The sequence below is a fragment of the Thamnophis elegans genome, chromosome 4 (assembly GCF_009769535.1).
Source record: "Thamnophis elegans isolate rThaEle1 chromosome 4, rThaEle1.pri, whole genome shotgun sequence".
Lineage (NCBI taxonomy): Eukaryota > Metazoa > Chordata > Lepidosauria > Squamata > Colubridae > Thamnophis > Thamnophis elegans.
The window spans coordinates 68,357,163-68,379,043 of NC_045544.1; the positions used below are offsets into that span (position 1 = coordinate 68,357,163).

A 21,881-nucleotide genomic window follows, 5' to 3' on the forward strand; every position below is an offset into this window, starting at 1 on the left:
CACCTGAAAACTATAGACCAATAACATGCTTACCAACAACCTTCAAATTACTCACAGGCATTATTGCAGATAACATGATGGATTATTTGGAAACAAACAACATCTTGCCAGTAGAGCAAAAAGGCAACAAAAGAAGGAGCAGGGGCACAAAAGATCAGCTTCTAATTGATAAAATGATATTAGAAAATTGTAAGAACAGAAAAACGAACTTGAATATGGTCTGGATTGATTACAAAAAGGCATTTGACTCACTGCCACATAGTTGGATCATAAAATGCTTAGAAACAACTGGCATTAGCAAAAATATTACATCCTTTACTGAAAAGGCAATGAAACAATGGAGAACTGAGTTGGCAGTAGGGAATGAGAGCTACGGAATGGTTAATATCAAGCGAGGAATTTTCCAGGGTGATTCACTTTCACCTCTTCTCTTCATCATCGCAATGATCCCACTATCAGTAATCTTAAAAAAAATGAAATTAGGCTACCAAACAGCCAAAAAAGCTGAAAAAATTTCGCATTTACTATATATGGATGATTTGAAACTCTATGGAAAGTCAGAAATAGAAATCCAATCATTGACAAACACAGTCCGAGTATTCAGCACCGATATTTCAATGCAGTTTGGCATGGAAAAATGCGCCACTGTATCCATAAAAAGGGGCAAAATCACTGCATCTGAGGGAATTGAAATGCCCAATGGCCAACTAATTAAATGCAAAGAAAATGAAGCCTACAAATACTTAGGCATTCTGCAGTTGGATAACATCAAGCATGGAGAAGTAAAAACTATTGTCAGGCGAGAGTACACCAACAGAGTTAAGAAAATTTTAAAATCTAAATTGAATGGTGGAAATACAATCAAGGCCATAAATACCTGGGCAATACCAGTTATAAGATACACAGCTGGCATAGTTAACTGGACACAAGCTGATTTGGACCTTTTGGACCGAAAAACCAGGAAACTAATGACAATACACTACAGTTTACATCCACGTGGTGATACTGATAGACTATACCTGCCACGAAAATCAGGTGGCAGAGGATTATTACAAGTGAAGCAAACAGTTGAAGAAGAAAAACATGCACTGGCTGATTATTTAAAAGACACTCAAGAACATCTATTAATCGAAGTAAAGAACAAAAATCTACTGAAGGCCCAACAGACAAAACAAGAATACAGAAAAGATGTGATAAAATCAAGAATGGAGAGTTGGCAGAACAAAGCACTGCATGGTCAATTTCTGGAAAAAATAAAAGATAAAGTGGACAGTGAACAAACTTGGTTATGGTTAAAAACAGGTACATTAAAGAAAGAAACAGAGTCACTAATCCTGGCTGCGCAAGAACAAGCTATCCGCACAAATGCCATTAAGGCCAAAATCGAAAAATCCTCTGATGATGCCAAATGCAGACTTTGCAAAGAAGCTGATGAAACTGTTGATCACATACTCAGCTGCTGTAAAAAAATCACGCAGACTGATTATAAATTGCGGCACAATTCAGTAGCACAAATGATCCATTGGAATTTGTGCAAAAATTATAATATTAAAACAGCAACAAACTGGTGGGAACATCAGCCTGAAAAAGTCACCGAAAATCAGATGGTCAAGATCTTGTGGGATTTCCGTATACAAACCGACAAAATACTGGCGCATAATACACCAGACATCACACTGGTTGAGAAAAATAAGGTCACAATCATAGACATCGCAATACCAGGTGATAGCAGGGTCGCCGAGAAGGAACATGAAAAAATCGCAAGATACCAGGACTTAAAAATCGAAATTCAACGACTATGGCACAAACCAGCAGTGGTAATTCCAGTGGTAATTGGCACACTGGGTGCTATTCCAAAAGCACTGGAATTACATTTAAAACAGTTAAAAATTGACAAAATCACCATCAGTCAAATGCAAAAAGCCGCACTGCTTGGATCTGCACACATATTACGAAAATACGTTACGACGTCCTAGGCCCCTGGGTGGGGCCCGACTAGTAACCAATGCCAAATCCGGCGAAACAACTGGCCGCTGTGATACAATTGTACAACAACAACAATAATAATAATAATAATATTTTATTAATAGGATGGGGGAAATGATGAAAATAATAGTTCATGAAATAAAAAACAGTACATTATGGTGTGGTTTTCCCCCTTGTCTTCTTCTGAAAATAGTTACAACAACCTTACAAAGCCTCCTCTATGGGAATGTAGAAATCCTCACAAATATTAAAACATAAATATAATACATAATTTTGAGAACAAATGTTAGAAATTACCAGTAACAGTAAATCCATTTTGGTAACCTTCCTGTTCCACGGCAAACATCCATCCAATGATACCCCCAATGGAAGCAAGAGGAAGCAAGGAGAAACCCAGAGTTTCTGGAATTGTGCTAATGGCCGTGTATGCACGCCCATGGTTCATCACAACGTATGAGTGGAGGTCAGTGTTCTCAAATACAATTGGTACTGGGTTGTTTCCAACAAAAATCCGTCCTTTGACTTTTCCATTAACTCGCTGAGGAGAACCTAGTAAAATAAAACAGGGAAATGTAAGTATTGTAGTAGTATTGTAGATCTTGGTTGATGTGATGGGGCTCAAGATTGACTCAGTCTTCCATCCTTCTGAAATCAATAAAATGAGAATACAGATTGTTGGGGGCAACATGCTGACATTGTAAATATTGTAAACATTGTAAAGCACATTAAAGAGTGCTGTAAAGTACTATGAAAAGGTTTATAAGTCTATATACAACTAATTGCTATTGCTGTTAACCAACTAGCAAGTTGTGTTCTTTTAATAATAACTTTAAGAACACCAGGAAAATGTGGAGTTAATCCCTTTTTCAGATTAACAATTTTAAAAATAATTATGCATTAATTTGAAATCCTGTAGTAGCTAGTAACATTTTCTTTAATAATTTCAGAAAGTTAAGCATTTCAGAGTTCTCTACTATATCCTGGACTGGATATAGAGAATAACATTTACATTCGCCAAAGAAAAGACCCTTCAGAAAATGCTGTGCTATATTATTTACCGTAGATATTTAACTTGGAAACCAACATTTACCTTCAGCTACACATTGCCTGCCATTTCCTTTGTAGCCAACAATGCAACTGCAACAAAAGCCACTTGGGTAGTCTTTGCAAACAGCATGAACTGAACATTGATGGCGGTTGTTTGCACAGCTTTGCTGGACATCTGTATTGTAACGGAACACTGTAGATAAGGGGGAAAAATACAATGCTTTATGTGGAAGACTGGTTAAGCTCACCAAATTTTAAGCCAGTTATGATGTCTTTAATCTCCCCATTTGTTAGCTAAAAATGTACAGAATGCAGAACCACATAATATAGGAATATATTTCTTATTGTAGAAGTAATGTCTCCTTAATTACTATTGGCCACATTTAGTTTTCCGGCACCCAAAGTCCCAAACCTCTTCCGGTTGTGAAACAGAATAGAAATTCAGCCTAGTAGAGCCAGAAGTAACAGATTGATGGCAAGATCCATTTTTTACAATTTTTCACTTACTGATAGCAAGATGCTTTTTTTATCCCTGGCACCAGACTTTCTTTTGCATTGTTCCCAGACTGTCCTCCCTCAGCAGCTGCCTCTATCTTTCATTCTCCAAGCTTTTAAAAATGTTTTCCAATGCTTTGAGTTGTTAGGTGGTGTTGGTATTTTTTACTATGAATTTTAATCTTCATAATTGCCTCCATTGAGAAATGGAGAAGTAATCCAAAATTAGAAGACATATGTTTTACAAGATTACATCTGTATAATATGCCTCAATTCATGTCAGGATTGTTTCAAAGGACTTTGATAACAAAGAAGTATACAAGTTATTTACAATGCACTACTAAATATTCCAGCTCTTTCCCTTCAGTTAGTTAACAATGCTATTTTCTCTATCTAAGACCAGGATTGCAAAGATTTTATAAGCTCTACAAGATAGACGAGATTAAAAAAAACCAAAATCATATAGGTCAGGAGTACTTTTATTGAAACAACCTTAGTAACAGAATCTTGCAAGTCTGAATGTACTTCTTCTTCCTCCACTTTATATTCTTGTGAACTAGGGGGGGGGGGCTCTCTGAAATATTAACTCAAACTGGTTTCTTGGAATGAGTTCAAAATAGGTCTGATCATTGCCTTGGTAGAAGTTCTTCATCCTGTCCTTCAAAGCCATTCCCTGTACCCAGAAAAACTTTTGAATTTGCAATGTTGGGAGAAGGTTTATTTTATTAGGCAGCTAAGGGCCACAAGAGGCAAATCGATGGCAACATAACATTGCATACATTCTTAATGTTTAGGAGGAAGAATTCAGTTTTTGAACTGTAGGTTGCCTCTCCTAGCCTAATTAGTAAATGTATATTAAAGGCAGCTCACATAGGAGACACGTTTCGTTCATCAACAACACCCAAATGAGGACTTTTTCATATGATGCAAAGTTAGCAAGTGGAAGACATAAGCTGTGAGACATTTAACACTTCCTATGCCCATGCATATTTAGAAACTATTGGGGTGGGGGGGTGGATTTCTTCCTATCTGTTGTTCATCATACAATGAACACTCTGTAAATAAATACTTTTGTATATCATGAAACAGCCTATAGTACTGTATTTATGAAAGATAATCAATAGAATTTTATCTAGGTGATCTTACCAATTCCAGTTTCATCATCTTCTTCTACTTCAATAATCTGAGCATGCTGGTTGGGAAATTGGTGGATTGGAAACTGTAGAGGTGGATTTTTCCCTGTTGGGCGTGGAAGTTTAACTGGAGGCTGATCAGTTAAAGTTGGGTATGGAAGCTGAAAATCATCTTCTATTACTGGCTGAGGTAAGTTGTATCCAGTCTGAAAATTATCTCCTCTATCAGAAACATCATAGGAGACTTCTGGATGGCTTATTTCAATGGGATCTTGTTGAAGAATGGAAGGGTCTAAAGTCACTTCCTGGAATTGCTCATAGTCGCTGTATTCTACACTGGCAGGAGACGGAGTACCTTCGGCCGATAGGATATCATTTGAGCCACCAATCTCAAATGCCCAAACTCCAGGTTGTCCCAAATTGCTGGCCCTAAAAACCAAAACCAAAACAAAAAATATCTAACTATACATCAACCAAAGCATGCTCAAGCATTGTATTGTTTTTTATTTTAAAAAAATTAAGTTCCACATCACAAATTACAAATATGGCTGGAGTAAAATAATCCTCAATAACTTCAACACAAAATGGGAAGGCTTGAGTGTAAAAATTATTGCACAAGACTAAATAATATTTCAGGAGTACTTATGACCTTAGAGAAAGTAAATATATACATACAGTTTATACAAATATACAGAGCACACCATAGACCTGAATTTTAGAGAGATAGAAAATTCATTTCTGTTTAATATAAATTTTTATTTCAGAATCAGGCCTTCCAAGCTGCAGAATAAAATCTAGAAACTTACAATTGCTATATGTCTCTTGGAACTGGTGTTGTCTAAGGAAGATCAACTGAAGTTCCCAGAAAGATAATGAGCATTTGAACTGGGAAACGTTATAACCCTTTCTCTCTTTGAATAATGAAAAACTATGCATTGCTTTATTATCTTAAAAAATCTTAGTAGTATATAACGTTTCTAACTAAATGTATTTTGTTCTCTTGTAACTTTTATCCCAATAAACATGCATAAGGTCCACACTGGCACTTATTTCAGCAACACATTGCTTCAGATTAGCTTTGAATACACCCTTACAGTTTCCAATTTGAAATACTACTTACATGTAATGAACAGGTTCTGTAACCTCTAAGTAATGTATGTAAGGACATCTAATATGTTCACACACACTGATACCACCATACTTCTTCTTCTTCTATCTCTTTTTGTCTTAGTTGTCCATTTTAGGCTATTCTTTTTTTTAAAAAAAAAAAACAACTGTCTCTTACAATACAAAAAGGATTGGGCACATTATACATTAGTAGCTATCAGTATTTTCCACCTACAATTTCTGGGTCCTTCATGTGATGCAAATTAAAGAGTAACATTTTATTCATTGAAGATTACCATTAAGATTTATAGAATTACTAGAAAATAGAAAATTATTTTGGAAAAAATAATGAAAACCACCTACTTGCACAGGTTCCTAAGGATCTCTTCATCATTAGCAATTATATTGTATGATCCAGCTTTCACCCATAAGAAGTAATTTGTAGAAGGTTGGCTGAAGCCAACCGTTGCTGGGACAACTATGTTATCATTTTTGGAATGTGTACTATAGAACTGCAAACCATCTTCTGGATAAAGGAAAACCGCATAGGAACTAGCATCAGAAGAGGCTAAAACAGCCTGGAATGTGTTTCTCTGCGGGGAAGATTTAAATTTCATTTGCAAAAAATTTTAAAAAATAATTAAACACCTGAATGATATACATTTCATAAAACAAGCCAGATTAATTATTTATTGCAGAAGACAATAATAAGCTTACCCAACTTAGCATGCTCCAGTTCCACTGAATTTCAAGTTCCCAGAATTCCTAGCTAGCATGGAATTCCATATTCCCATGCAGGCTAGAAATTCTGGGAGTTTCTGAAAGTTCCAAGTTAAGAAAAACTGGAATACAGAATCAAGACTTTAAAGAAAAAAAGCTAGAAAATTTAGAATTTTTATAAGAAACATTAAATTGTTCATGCCAAAGCAAGTTTTTCTCTAAGCACCGAACATCACAAAGTAGTATAATTCAGAAATGAGCAAACTCCCTTTCATAAGTCGTTATTTATTAAACTGTTTTATTCTATTTCCAAAATATCTCAAAGCAATAAAGAAATAATAAACAGTGTTCAAGTGTAAAAACAAAATGTAATTAAAGTTAAATTAATTAAAACACATTTAGATGAAGAGAGCCTTGTTTTCCTGATGTGTGTGTGTATGTGTATAATTAATTCCACTTTAGGGTTGTACTCTAAATCTATTTCCGAGGAGATAAAAACATGTGGTTTCAGTGGGAATTAATTCTCAGTAAGCATGCACAGAATCATCTATACTTTCAGCATTAAAAAATAGTAATGAATGATTTTTTTTCAGTACTAGACTGTCGCCTGCTTACCTTCACTTCTAAAGTAGCGTCTTGTCCAGATCTTACATAAGGAGCCACAGAATCCCAGGTAACAATGACAACACTCTCTGGATCAAAGGTAGTATTTGGAAAACCCCTTTTGATGTACATGGTAGCAAGCTGGAGGATCTCAGGGGAAGAATCTTCCCTGTAATACACATTTCCATATCCACCTGTAGTATCCAAGTCAGCATAAAAGGGAGCAATACCTCCAAAACTAAGAGGAAATTGACCAAGATATTCATCTTCTCTTGATGGCTTACTCACTGCTATGATGCCATTAGTAAGAACCTAGTTAAAAGAAAATGTATATGTATATGTTGCAAATGCTTGGATATAATGCAATCAAACAATGCTTACCTCCCTTTTTGAAAATATAAAATATCTAAGAAAATTTGCCTATCTGAATAATAGGCAGATTGTGTATTTTCCAAAATGAAGGACTGGTGCTTGAGTGCAGTCCAAAATACAACCTGAAACCATCACAGCATGGCAGAGCCTAACCTGAATATTTGTAATCCTTATTCAAACTTAAGGCCATAGCAGATAACATTCTTTTTATCATCTAGCTTGATGAAGGAGTCAAAAGCACACATCTTAATGTATTCTCCCGGTTGGCCTAAAGATATACAGTTATCATAATATGGGTTTTTTAATTTAGTTCATTCAACACTCAACACTTTCATTTTTTGTATGATACTATTGTAAGCGTTCCAAATACCATGTAAAATTAAATCAGAGTCGAAGCCAAAACTATGCTTAAAGTTCCAATTTAATAAAGCAGGCATGTTGGCATAGTGCTATGGGATTCCGACTCTGGAAATTACATCAGAATCCCACCCAGTTAAAAGTTCATGATCTTGCCCCACACCCACAGTCCATCACATGGTTCAATCCTCTTCTTCCACGCTGGCATCTACACCTAACTGCTTCTGTCCAGGTGTAAAGGTTTGGGAGACAAAAGATGACCTTGAGCTTCTAGGAAGTAATTTCTTATTTTGAAAACAACACATTCTACCCTTTGCTAAATCCCCCCCTTAATAAGAGTGTGGCAGGCCAAAGATTCTTAAAGGAACCGCTGCAGGCCTGACAACTATCTTGGGTAGCAACTTCACTTATAGCATTAAATGTATAGAACAGTCAGGAAATATATAACTAGACTCAAATAATAGAAACCAGCATTCCACTACTCCAAGTCAAATTAAATAAATTCCTTTAATACAATTGCAATGAAGAGTAGAATTTAATAATTGTATTCCACATAGTTCAGCATTGATTTGATCAGAGTGGAGCTATAGCTCTTTTCAGACATTACAAACTTCTGAGTCTTTGTGCAGTATGAAATATGTTTGAGGGAAATTTTAATTTCAGATGATTTTGGATCATGTACTAGAGAGTTAAGGTTGATTTATTTAAAGTGTCTTAGTTAAAAGACACCTTTATGGTTTCTCTTTAGGTTTCACAGGTTCAGCTGTGGAGGAGGAAGGGATATAGTCTATGTGTTCAGAAATTCTATCTTGATTTTTTTAGGCATTCATGATATGGACACTATGTTTCTGTTAACAAAGCCTAATATTTTTAATTTCTTTTTAAGCAAGTGCATGACATAACTGGCGCTTTATTTGACCTACCATTGAGAATCTTTTGACACATCCTGCTAAGCTAAAGTAAATCCTCGCCTTCATTTGCTTTGCTTTGATGTGATGTGATTGTTTTGTATTTATTGTTCCCCTTTTCTTCCAAAAAAGTCCTGGTTTTACATTTTTATTTTGTATGCTTCCCTATTGGTGAGAGTGGAATCCTGGTCCCTGATGTGCTATTTTTCTGTTTACAAAGAACTGCTTTCTTTTAAAAAGAATAATGTAGTTGTAAATTTAATATGATTACGCATCATGTTTTCCTTGAAACATCACTGTCTGGTCCACCACTTCAGTGTTCTGGTACAACTTCCTCATTTTGTTAATCTGCAATTCCATACACTTAGGAGAATTACGTGCTTCATTGTCTAACAAATGTCTATAGACTCATTTTTATTTAATAGCATGACTGGTGGAAGGGAAATCTCTATCAGATTATTCTTCCCATATTTACTGTAGTTAATATTGTAAATGCCATTCTCTCAGATTGATTTGTTGTTGTTGTTTTCATCTTCAGTATTAGAGTGGTTTATATAATTCACATATTTTAATTCCCAGTACAGAGAAAAGATTTAGCTACATACATTTGACAAGTCCGAATTTAGCAATAGCAATAGAATATAGACTTATATACCACTTCATGGTGCTTTTACAGCCCTCTCCAAGCGGTATACTGAGTCAACATATTGCCCCCAACAATCTGGGTCCTCAATTTACCCACTTCGGAAGGATGGAAGGCTGAGTCAATCTTGAGCCAGTGAGATTTGAACTGCCAAAGTGCAGCTAGCAGTCAGCTGAAGTAGCCTGCAGTACTGCACTCTAACCACTGCGCCACCTCAGCTCTCTTTAGGATGAAATTTATCAAGTACTGCCTCCTGGTGGTCCAGAGAAGTAAAATATCAGCTCTCAAAATGATTTTAGTTGAAGCCATATTCTTTTTTATGTTGCCATTTATCGGGGGAGGGGTAACTATGGGGTGAGATATTTTCCTCCCATGTGCCAGACATAACAGCGATAAGGCCCATGGGAATCAAGATTGACTCAATGAGAGTTCTCAATGGCCGGAGGGAGTAATTGAGCAGACTGCCATCTACTTGGTTGGCTAACGTGACCTGTGACACTAGCGGGGTGGGGGGATGTCTATTTCTTTTATTATGACAAAACACAGGAAATAACAGATAGCATAACAGCCACAAAACGCTTAGCCGGGGGTTTCCTTACAACAAGAGCCAGGCGGGAGAAGCCCTCGCTTCTTTCTTGTGGAGACGGGCACTTTGCATCGCGGGAGCTGCCAAGCGCCTTTACTGCAGACCTGGGCGCTTGGCGGCTCCCACGATGCAAAGTGCCCCGCCGCCCACCCGCTGACCCGGCCTGCGGCCGCTGCTTCTCCAAGCTCCGTCGCTGGAAGTCTCGGATCGCCTCTGGGGGAAGGCTGAGTGAGAAGCTTCGCTCCGCTTCTCACTCAGCCTTCCCCCAGAGGCGATCCGAGACTTCCAGCGATGGAGCTTGGAGAAGCAGCGGCCGCAGGCCGGGTCAGCGGGTGGGCGGCGGGGCACTTTGCATCGTGGGAGCCGCCAAGCGCCTTTGCTGCAGGCCCAGGCGCTTGGCGGCTCCCACGATGCAAAGTGCCCCCCCCACCGCCGAGGCCGCAAATTCCCCCCCACCCACCACTGAGGCTTCGCAAAAGGATGCCCAGCTGAGCCTCACCAGGCATAAATCTCACCGCACGTCACTGTTATTAACACACTTCATGCTAAAACAAAAACAATGATTTGTAGACAATAATGGCTGAATTCATTGCACGTGCTAAGCCAAGCACAGTCAAATCACATTTTATCTTAGAATAATAAATCACTATGTCTACCTCCCCCAGTACAATCCATCCTACTATTTTCCTTAGCCTCATATGTATATTGCACTATAGATGCTAATTTAGCAGGCTTCTGCTTTCAGTATTCTGTTACTTGACTATGAGGCACAAACCTTATAAGGATGTCAAAAGAAAACAGAAAAGATTCCATCTTTGCTATTTACTTTACAACTCTGGCATTTCCTTACCAAGATAAGATAATTTCTATAGTCATACTTTCCCAGAAGGACTGAGAAGAATCTTCTCAAACAGATGCAGCTGTAATGCTTCTGGATAAATATATACAGGATGCCAAACAGATAACAACCAGTTAGGTTGTCTGGTAAGAAAACCAATGCTACATCTTTCAAAGGCCAGAAGTTGTGATTCAAGGATATTTATAAAAAGCATTCTGATATCAGTGATATCACACTAATATCAGTGAGTAGGAATAATTAATAAGTAACAGAAACATTTGTTGTTAAACATTTGTAGTTGATTTATGATAGGGTCATATCGTTGTAGAAGTGACATCATAAAGGAATTTTGCAATGATTTCTTAACTTCAAACTGGAGATAGGAATAAATAGATCCCTCAACTCCAGAATTAGGTTTCCCCATTATTCATACCACCTCAGAAGATCATATCTTACCTTAAACATAATTTTCTTGATTTAATTCAAAATGTCAAAATTTATTCATTGATTAAATACTAAAAACTTCAAAAATAGAGTGTTTGATAAGTTGTAAAAGAGATAATTTTATGTCACTGAATAAACATTTAAGAATCTGCTCCAATTGTGTAAACTACTGTAGCTAAAAAAGATTACTATTCATCCATCTCGTCATCAGATATCTTTAATGACTCAAGAATAACAAAAATACTAATATAACGCTATGCTTTATAAAAGCTGGGACATTAACTTCTGCCTATTCATTATCAGATACTGATTAGCCACAGAAGAATAATTGTTCTTTGAAATGAGATAGCTAATCCAGGCTTTGCTTTGGATAAGAAAATAACTATCAAAGTTTTCTATCTGCCTAAATCTAAGTGCTGTTGTTAGTCAAATTTGATTTGATTTTGATTTTATTGACATTTGTAGGCCGCCCTTTTCCCTGAGGGGACTCAGGGCGGCTCACATAAAATCAGGGAGGGGGAAATGCAAACAATAACATAGACACATGTAATAAAAACAATAGGCAACATGCATTCATCATTCGGGAGGGGCAACTATCTCTGTCCCCAGGCCTGACGGGCTAGCCAGTTCTTCAAGGCTGTGCGGAAGGCCTGGACGGTGGTGAGGGTACGAATCTCCACGGGGAGTTCGTTCCAAAGGGTCGGGGCTACTACTGAGTAGGCCCTCCTCCTTGTGGTTGCCAGCCGACACTGGCTGGCCGATGGAATACGGAGGAGGCCCAATCTGTGTGATCTAATTGGTCGCAGGGAGGTAATTGGCAGAAGGCGGTCTCTCAAGTATCCAGATCCACTACCATGCAGGGCTTTATGGGTGACTAATAGCACCTTGAAGCGCATCCGGAAATCGACAGGTAGCCAGCGCAGCTCGCGGAGGATAGGTGTTATGTGGGTGAACCGCGGTGCACCCACAATCGCTCGCGCGGCCGCGTTCTGTACCAGCTGAAGACGCCGGATGCTCTTCAAGGGCAGCCCCATGTAGAGCACATTGCAGTATTCCAGCCTAGAGGTCACAAGGGCCCGAGTGACTGTTGTGAGTGCCTCCCGATTCAGGTAGGGTCGCAACTGGCGCACCAGGCGAACCTGGGCGAATGCCCCCCTAGCCACAGCCGTTAGGTGGTGGTCAAACGATAGCTGTGGATCTAGGAGGACTCCCAAGTTGCGAACCCTCTCTGAGGGGTATAGAATTTGACCCCCCAGCCTGAGAGATGGAATATTGGTGGAATCTTTGGGAGGGAAACACAGCAGCCACTCGGTCTTTTCTGGGTTGAGCACAAATGCCTCCATTTGATTCTTTCATAGAATATTCACTGATGTGGGAACAGGTTCCTCTTCACTTGGAACACAGGAAGGGCCAATTATCATGTTAGAAAATCACAATGTTATGTCTCATTTCTCTTATTGTGTTTTTGAATTTCTATTGCTGTTATCTGTATTCTGCTTTATATGGTGCTCTACCCAAAATAAATAAATAAAATTTCTGTACCCAGGCTACAAATCCAAATTCTGCAGCACAAAAAGAAGTAAAATACTTAATTTTACAATCACTAAGATGGAATCATTTGTGATTTTAACATTTATTACTCGTATGCTTACAAACATTAAATATTTGTATTTTTATAGTATTTTATTTGTATAGGTTTTGTAGTTTTATTTTTAACTTTATAAGCTGAGCAAAGTTGCCCTGTAGTAAGGTGGGTGTCCAATAAATGTAACAAATAAACATAAACATATGTTGAAGCCATGGAAGTTCAAAACCAAGGCTCTTCAAAATTTTTGAAAGCGATATTTTTTGACAGCCTTCTTTTGAAGCAATAAAGCAGCTGCATCTTTTTCTGGTCTGAACAAACAGATGTGATGAGTAATAAATTGGATTTGATCCTAATAAATTTCGATTCATCTCAATGAACAGCCAATCAAACTACATATGTTCCCATTTCTCTCATTCCATTCTGCGTCATGTTCATAGATGTGAAGTATGTCTCATTTGTTGATGTCTCTACTTTATGGAACAACATTACCTCTAATGTCCATATGGCGCCAACCCTTGTTATTCTTCAAGTTGTTTTCTGGGTCATTCTCCTTAGTGAATAAATGGACAAGTATGATGGTTTTTTTAATTTGTTTATTTGGATGCTCTATCTAGTTTTAGGACCTGTGCAGAAAACAGGTCACATTTTAGGTCAAATTTATGCAGAAATATTGAACATCCAAAAGAATGCATAAACTTTTAAGTACTACTGTAAGTTACATTTGTAAATAAAGATGTCTCTTGCATAGACTGTACGTAGTTCTGCCTCAATTAGCTAGATGAATTTGTCCAGTGTTTTAAACTAGACATTCTTATTATGAATGTCAATCACATCACACAGTAGAAGGACATCACTACATACATGAGCCATAGTCCATTACTATAATATCAAGAAGCTATACTTCGGTTGTGACAGAAGGGACACAACTTTGTACACAGCAGAACTTGCAATTAAAACTTGGCATTTAAACAGTTTGCAAAAATCAGGGCAGGCAGGGTAAGGAGAGGTTTTTAATCTCAAATTATGAGGAGTTATTGCTTACCAAAACAAATAACAGTGACTATAGGAGTCAATTATCTCATTCAGGGCACAGCAGTTTCCTGTTTGCTTTCATAATGAATGGATTTGTATTAAAATGTTACTGTAGCTGAAAATGCAGGTAACATTTTAAAATATACATGCTTTCCACACCTATTTAGTTGAATACGATGCTCTCCTCTAACACAGAAATTGACTCCCGCCCCTTCATCTGCATTTCCCATGAACAAGTGCATTTCCAGAACAGAGGTTTTACATACAGATGGGTAGGTATGGGGTGAACAAAAGACTGTTCTCCATTTTGGACATTATGCAAACAAACTCATGTTATAATGATCTAAGTGTAAGGCGAAGTGATCATTAGTTTCAAAAATGGAATTGAAGACACCCACTTACAAATCTATTAACAATTAAATTAAATATTTCCATATACTAACAATTTATTCTGCAATTCATGTTTGCTTGTTCTGATATGAGTTGTCCCACTTAATTGCAATGACAATGAGAAACAATTCTCTGAATAGATTTTCCAAAATCTATTGTCCCAAAGACCAATTCTAATGCACTGTATTACTTTTGTAGAAAATCTAAGTGATTCCAAGAAGTTTTCTCCAGAGTGATTTCCAAGGAAGGCTTGTAGAAAATTGTACTTTACATTAGTGATGCATAGCAGAGGTGGTATTCATCAGGTTCTGGCCAGTTCTGGAGAACCGGTAGCAGAAATCTTGAGTAGTTCAGCGAACTGGTAAATACCACCTCTGACTGGCCCTGCCCCCATCTATTCTCTGCCTCCCGAGTCCCAGCTGATTGGGAGAAAATGGGAATTTTGCAGTAACATTCCCCTGGAGTGGGGAGGGAATGGAAATTTTACAGTATCCTTCCATTGCTATGCCCACAAAGCTATGCCATGCCCACAAAGCCACGCTCACAGAACCAGTAGTAAAAATTTTTGAATCCCACCACTGATGCATAGGAATAAAGAAGATTTATTCAGAGCAAATATATTCCATATCTGTTATTTTCCTATGTCCCTGTGTAATTTATGATTCCCAACAGTGGTCCACAGAAATGAGCCTCTTCAATACATCTTAATGTAGGAGGGAGAAGAACAGGCATGTGCAGTCAGAGAATTGCACCCTCTCAAGAATCCAGAACATAATTCATGCAGTGCTTTACATGCCATCCATGAAATCCTGAACTCGCTGCAGTCCAGCCAAGTCCTTTAGAATTTATGATTTATGAGCTAATCCTGAGAGTACCATCGCCAGCTGCTTTTCCAGGTTTCATCACGCACACACTGCACATGCATGCAGCGGCCAGCTGTTCTTCTGGGTTCCGTTGCACACATGCGCATCGGCCAGCTGTTCTTCATGCTCTCTTTCAGATTCCAGCTCTCCAGTATATTTCAGCACTTGGTCAGTGGTGGGTTTCAATTTATTTTACTACCGATTCACTCACACAATGCTTCTGCGCATGCGCAGAAGTGTCCAGGCAGGTGGGTGGAGCCTCCCACTGCCGCCACTACCAGTTCGCCTGATCTGAGGTGAACCGGCAGAAACCCACCTCTGCACTTGGTGCCGAAAAGGTTAGCCATCACTGTCCTACAGCTATACGGAAGCCGCAACTTAGCAGTCATGGAGCCGAACAAACATTCTCTGAAGATCAGAGCAAAACTACCACAGAAGTGAGGTGGTGAACAGACTCTGGCTAGCTGACTGCTAAGTGGGCATAGGCATGTGGTATATGTGGCTCTGGCTAGCGAACATGAGGAGGATTAAATAGTGGGCTTCCACAGGTCACCAATGACCTGCAAAGAAGATATTTCTTTCTTTCTTACATTATCTCCTGCATTAAATTCTTGAAGGATCATCCACCAGAGTTGGCCAAATCTTGTTGGTGTTGGACTTCGAGAGATGTACAACAGGATCCTTGATTGGCTACTGTGATTAATTAGTTCAGCACTGTTCCTCTATACATGCATCTTGCAGTTGTAGCACAATGATTCTTAAAAGGAGGTTTTCAGGCTACAGAGTACTCTAATATGGACAACTAGGTGCTCAACTAGAATTTTGAGCTATACTGCACAGACCCTTGCAACATTGAATCTGAAAGCAACAAAAGGTAACAGTAATCCCTGTCAGTTGTGATTGTCTCTAGGGCTCGATGCTCATCTCACTTTCTTGGCCGAGGGAGTCAGCGTTGCCCAAAAACAATTCCCATGGTCATGTGACCAGTATTATTATACGCCCAATATACATAGAACTCTGTTACTTCACCACCAAAGTGATTCATATTAATCTACTTATATTTTCAAGCTTTCAAACTGCTTGGTAGGAAGGCGCTGAAAGCAGCAGGGTGATATAAATTGCCCCATATACCCTAGGTATCAGTGATGGTGTAATGAAGCTAATATGAATGTCTCTACAATACAGGCACTGGAGGAGCACATGCTCTGTTGTTTCTGTGTATCCAGAGTCTCAAGGGCATTGTCTCTCTGGGTAAGGAATCTTTCTATATTGGTCTTTGAACACATCTTGAGGGGAGGGCATGACATTATGCCAAAGTAAAGGTCTTTTAGTGTTTAGGTATTTTAAGTTTAATAAGGTATGCCATAAGGGGGAGCACAGTACTTGTTGGATTCACTGGCAATAAAATTTGGGGTCCTAACTAGGTCCATTTGGTGCACTGTGCCTGCTATACTCATTCTTTGGCCTGATTGTATGCCATTCTAAGTAGAACACATGGAGAGAAACCCAAAGCTGATATTTTAGTTGCAGCTGTTGCTTACATGTGGATTGAAAGTCATTACTCACAAACATCAGAAGTATATTCAATCAGATGGAAGGTCTCTCTAGCCCAGCATTGTGTGGCCCAAAATTACCGATCACGTGCTATAGAAACTTCCAAGTAGGTCTTACAAGTTCAACAGCATTATCCTGCTTGTGTTTCCCAATAAACAACAGCAGAACATTTTGTGAGACTCCCAACTAGCATCAATAGTAAATCACACCCCTGATACTTTCAAGATTTAGCTTGTCCACACTCAGCAGAAGACTCTCAAACACAGATTAGCTAGATTAGAATCTTTGTTGAAACTAGAACAAAGCTGCACACAACAGCTGATAGTTTACTATTAGAAAAAAGATGTAAATGATTTGTATACTCCTAAACTTGTTATTCCTTCCTTCTGTCTTTTGGAATTAATGGATCCTGGCAGAGTGCTCCATGGTCTTAAAGCCAAACAGCTGTTGCATGTGCACATAAGGTCGCTTCTGCCCCAGGAACCGTTCATTGCAATTTCCAGCAACTTCATTATAGGTCAATACAGTATTTACATTGTCTAGTAGCTATTGGGAGCTTTACAGCAATGTTGTGACCTGCAATACTTTTATATACTTTTTCTAATTTTTCTAAATTAAAAAGAACCAGATTTATAAATGTTCAGAATATCTCATAAAATTAGTAATTCAAATAACCAAGAATAATGTAGGAATATGACGCAGCATGAAAATATGGAAATATGAAGAATTCTTCATCTGATAGCATATAAAAGACAGTACTGAAGATGCCTGATGAGCAGATTCTGACAGATAAATTCTTCAACTGCAATGGAATCACTATCATAAACATTAACATAAAACCTCCCAAAAAATCCAGGTCTTGATTGGTATATATAATGTATCAGCCCCTCTTCTACTGGGAAGATTTACAGGGCTGATACATTGAACTTATATACAGGCATGTGAAATGGAAGACAGTCATCCCTTAAACACCTTGGTCTACCAAACTACTTTGAAAAATAGGGTAACCAAGGGTGTCTAACCTGGGCAACTTTATGACTTGTGGACTTCAACTCCCAGAATTCCCCAACCAGAATGGAGTTGCTCACAAAAGACATGGTACTGTCTTTTATGTGCCATCAGATGAAGAATTCTTCTTTGCCATACATGTCAACTGTTGAGTCTTTATCTTATTCCACATTTTCATGCTGCTTCATATTCGTACTTTATTCTTGGTTATTTCAGTCCCTAATTTTATGAGATATGCTGAACATGTATAAATATTCCATTTATAAATATAAATATACAAATGTTAAAGTTGCCAGTGTAGGACACCTCAGGTGTAAACCTTGGATTTCCTGAAAATTTATTCAAAAAATGAATGAATGAAAGAATGAATGAATGACACAGCTTTATGAAAATGGCATACACAATCTCTAAATAAATGCCTTTCATTACTTGCTACTGTAAGATTTCTGACCCTATGGAACGATCTCCCCGTGGAGATTCGTACCCTCACCACCCTCCAGACCTTCCGCACAGCCCTTAAAACCTGGCTATCCCGTCAGGCCTGGGGTTAAAGACCGTAACCCACCCGAATTGTATGAATGTTGTGCTTTTAATGATGTACTGTCTTATGTGTTAATCTGTTTGTTTTCCCCTCCTTTCCAATTGTAAGCCGCCCTGAGTCCCCCCAGGGAAAAGGGCGGCATATAAATAAACTACTCTAAACTCTAAACTCTTATCATCAAGCTGAATTTCTGGTGACTTCAGCAATACATCCATATGGTAACAATATGGAAAGAGTTTAACTACCTCTGGGATTTTTTTTCAACTCCAGCTTACAAACCTAGGATTTCCCAATGGCTTCCCATCCAAATACATGTAATCCTTCACTTACAATTCATTTTGTGATCATTTAAAGTTACAACGACACTTTAAAAAGTGACATGACTGTTTTTCACACTTCTGACCTTTGTAGTATTCCCATGATTGTGTGATCAAAATTCAGATGCTTACCAATGGGTTCATACTTATGACATTTGCTGTGTCCCATGGTCATGTGATTTCCTTTTGCAACCCTTTGACAAGTAAAATCAATGGGGAAGACAGATTCACTTAACAGCCATGTTATTAACTTATCAACTGCAGTGATTCATTTAACATGTACAGCAAGAAAGGTCATAAAATGGGACAAAACTCACTTAACAAATGTCTCACTAAACAACAGAAATTTTGGGCTCAATTGTGGTCGTAGGTCAAGGACTATCTGTATGCATCTCTGCTTAACTTTTTCAAGAACAGTCACAGTCAACTAAGTGCAACCACCTATTTGAAAGCATTTTATGGGATTTGGCTGTTTGAATGAGATCAGAATGTGCCTGAATATAACAAATCCACATATTCTGAAAGCTTTCAATTTTAAGCACAAGAAGAAAAGCAAGATGACCTACTCCTATCATTGTTCCAATCCTCACCATGCTGAGAAAAACCAAGATCAGATCAAATCAAGCTAGTAATCAGTATGACAGAATAATCATGGATTAGATCTGTGGCTTGAACTGTACTAAGAAAGGAATGTAAATATTTAGAAGAGAACAGGGTCTGCTTTTTGTGCTGACATGCATGAACATTACTTTATTTGCATGACCTGCAACTTCAGTGGATTCAACTGCTGAAATGATAGTAACAATTCCTTTTCTAGTTAGGATTGTGAATCTTGGAAAAAAGAAAACAAAGGACATCTGCTTTCTATTTTGCTTGGAATTAGCAAAAGTCTATCCTAATTGCCAAAACAACTCAGAACAAATCCTTCCCACGACACCCAAAACATCTAGCTGCTTTCCTCCTGAATAATTTCTTTTTCTGATATTCCATGCAATTTCTCAAGCATTGACATTTTATTGAAAAAATTCTACTTATATCAGATCACCCCTGGTTCACAGAAATTCAAGGGACACCGTTCGGTTTAGAATAACCTGATGGAGAATAGCTACAAAGAACATAGAAGTTTCTTCTTTATTAGGAATTCTTATTTAAAATCCATACTCCAGGTTTTGACTTGGGGAATCGGTTTGAATTATGAGACTTACAGTAACTGCAAGCTACATGGACTCATGTAGAATTACATTCAATTCAGATGGAAGGATAAAATGGCCCTGAACATAGGCAAGAGTGCTCCTTGCCCAAGACACAACCCAACGGCAGTCATGCCTCTGTAATAGGGACCGGAGAATCTCAACTCAAAGAACCAACAAGCAAAGGAAAACTGTCTCTTGAGATAGACATCTACCTAGCTTTATGGAGGATCAATATGGAAGATTTTAATTTCTCAGACTTTCCATTTCAAGTCAGTTTTTGGACTCCTGGCAACCTCTTGGCAGTGGTGGATTAAGACTCACTGGTGCCCTAAGCACTGAGAAATCTTAGTGCCCCCCCTCCTTTGTACATACTGTACTAATCTTCATTGGTTTTTTTTTTCTTTCTCAACTTTGTAGTGCCCCCTTGGGCCTGGTGCCCTAAGCACATGTTTAGTCTGCTTAATGGTTAATACACCACTGCCTCTTGGACTTGGACTTGTCCCTGCCTTTTTCTAGGGAAGTTTCCCCCTACCCTCCAGAGCTGGACATTGTCTGCTTGATAGGGTTGAGAGAAAGTGACTGGTCCAAGGTCACCCAGTTGGCTTCGGTCCTAAAGCCGGGACAAGAACTCACGATTCCTGATTTCTACCCTGATGCCTTCAACCAAAGCCAGCCATCCTCTCCCCTTTAGGGATGAAGCAGCCGCTTATCAGAGCAGACTTCCTCCTCCTTGGCTGGCGGCTCGAGCAGCAGCAGCAGCCTCTTCCACCCGCAATGACAGCAACTCCGCTTCCCCCTTCTCCCCCCCCCCACTTCTCCATCCTCTCGCGCTCCTTCTTTGGAAATCGCATTCCGGGACTCTCCCCTCCCCTCGCCCCCACATCCTTCAGGACCTCGTCCTTGGCCCGAATCCATTCGCCGCGGCCCCTCCTTCCCTTCCTCTTCCCAGCTCGCTCGCTCTCTCTTTCCAGCCCGATCCCCTTCCCTTTCGCCTCCCGGGCACTTACATAGAGGGAGCGGACGCTCGAGCCGTAGAAGTGGAGCGGCGTGTCGAGCGAGAGAGGCGCGGAGCTGACATCGTCCCCCGCTTCCAACGCCTGGTCGCCCCGAGACAAGCCGAAAGGGAAGAGGAGCCCCTCGCCAGGGGAGCAGCTCCCCGGCGCCAGCAGCGCCAGCAGCGCCCACAAACTCAGCCCCTTCATAGTCCCGCGCTTTTTCCTTCCAGTCGCCTCAAGGGTGAGGCGGCGGGACGCGCTACAAGTTTTAAACCCCGCTGGGGGCTGCGAAGGAAAGAGAGGAGGGGGACGCGTTCGCTAGAATGGGGAACCGACCAATCGATTGAGGATTGAGGAGAAAAGCTACCCTATCGCAAGGCGAGGACTTGCTGGGCTTCCCTCCCCCCCTCACTCCCCCACTCCAAGCCATAAAAGAACGACTCGAAGCGTGGGATCCTTCAACTTCCTCCCATTTCCCCGTCCCCTTTCCCGCCTTCTTCCACGAGCTCCTATGATCCCTTTCTGTAAGACGAGCTCTTCTGTGTTCTACTCGCCTACTTGTGTGAACGGTTGCATATTAATAAATAAATAAACGGAACGAGAAATGTTTATTTTTTCCCCATCCTTCTTTTTGCTGGAGAAACTGCCCGGCTGGATTTACGCTAGAGTCGATCAAATGTAAGTGCAACTTAGAACGAAGGAGAAATGTCCTGACAGTTAGAACAATTTAATCAGTGGAACAAATTGCCTCCAGAAGTTGTGAATGCCCCAACACTGGAAGTCATTAAGAAGATGTTGGATAGCCATTTGTCTGAAGTGATGTAGGGTTTCCTGCCTCGGCAGGGGGTTGGACTAAAAGACCTCCAAGGTCCCTTCCAATTCTGCTATTGTATTCTAGCCAGAAAAACTCCGTTTCGTTTTCCGCCGAACATCTAGAATTGTTTTGAGCGTTCCGAATTTTTGCAGCTCAGATAAAGTAACCGTCCCTTATTATGAGCCCTCCCAGTTTGCCATCATTTAATGGCCCGGGTTAGGATGATCGCTTCTCCTTTGTGGATTTGCTTCATCCTTCCCTTTTTTTTTTAAATAGAAAAAAGCATCTGGAAAAGCATCTCCTAGTAGAAAAAGTGCTGGGGGGGGGGGAATGCTCCTCTTAGACTT

General features: G+C 39.4%; 1 protein-coding gene across 1 annotated transcript in view; it reads right to left on the reverse strand.

Annotated features, from left to right (window-relative positions):
• The window catches only part of NID1 (nidogen 1), a 53,496-nt gene extending 32,399 nt beyond the window's left edge, over window positions 1-21,097 (reverse strand). The window contains exons 1-6 of the mRNA XM_032216456.1: window positions 20,733-21,097; window positions 7,104-7,403; window positions 6,132-6,361; window positions 4,675-5,090; window positions 3,077-3,226; window positions 2,284-2,535 (exon numbers count right to left, since the gene is read on the reverse strand). Coding sequence (XP_032072347.1) covers window positions 2,284-2,535; window positions 3,077-3,226; window positions 4,675-5,090; window positions 6,132-6,361; window positions 7,104-7,403; window positions 20,733-20,927 — 1,543 coding nt within the window. The 5' untranslated portion in view covers window positions 20,928-21,097. The remainder of the gene's footprint in view (window positions 1-2,283; window positions 2,536-3,076; window positions 3,227-4,674; window positions 5,091-6,131; window positions 6,362-7,103; window positions 7,404-20,732) is intronic.
• Between the last annotated feature and the right edge of the window lie 784 nt (window positions 21,098-21,881).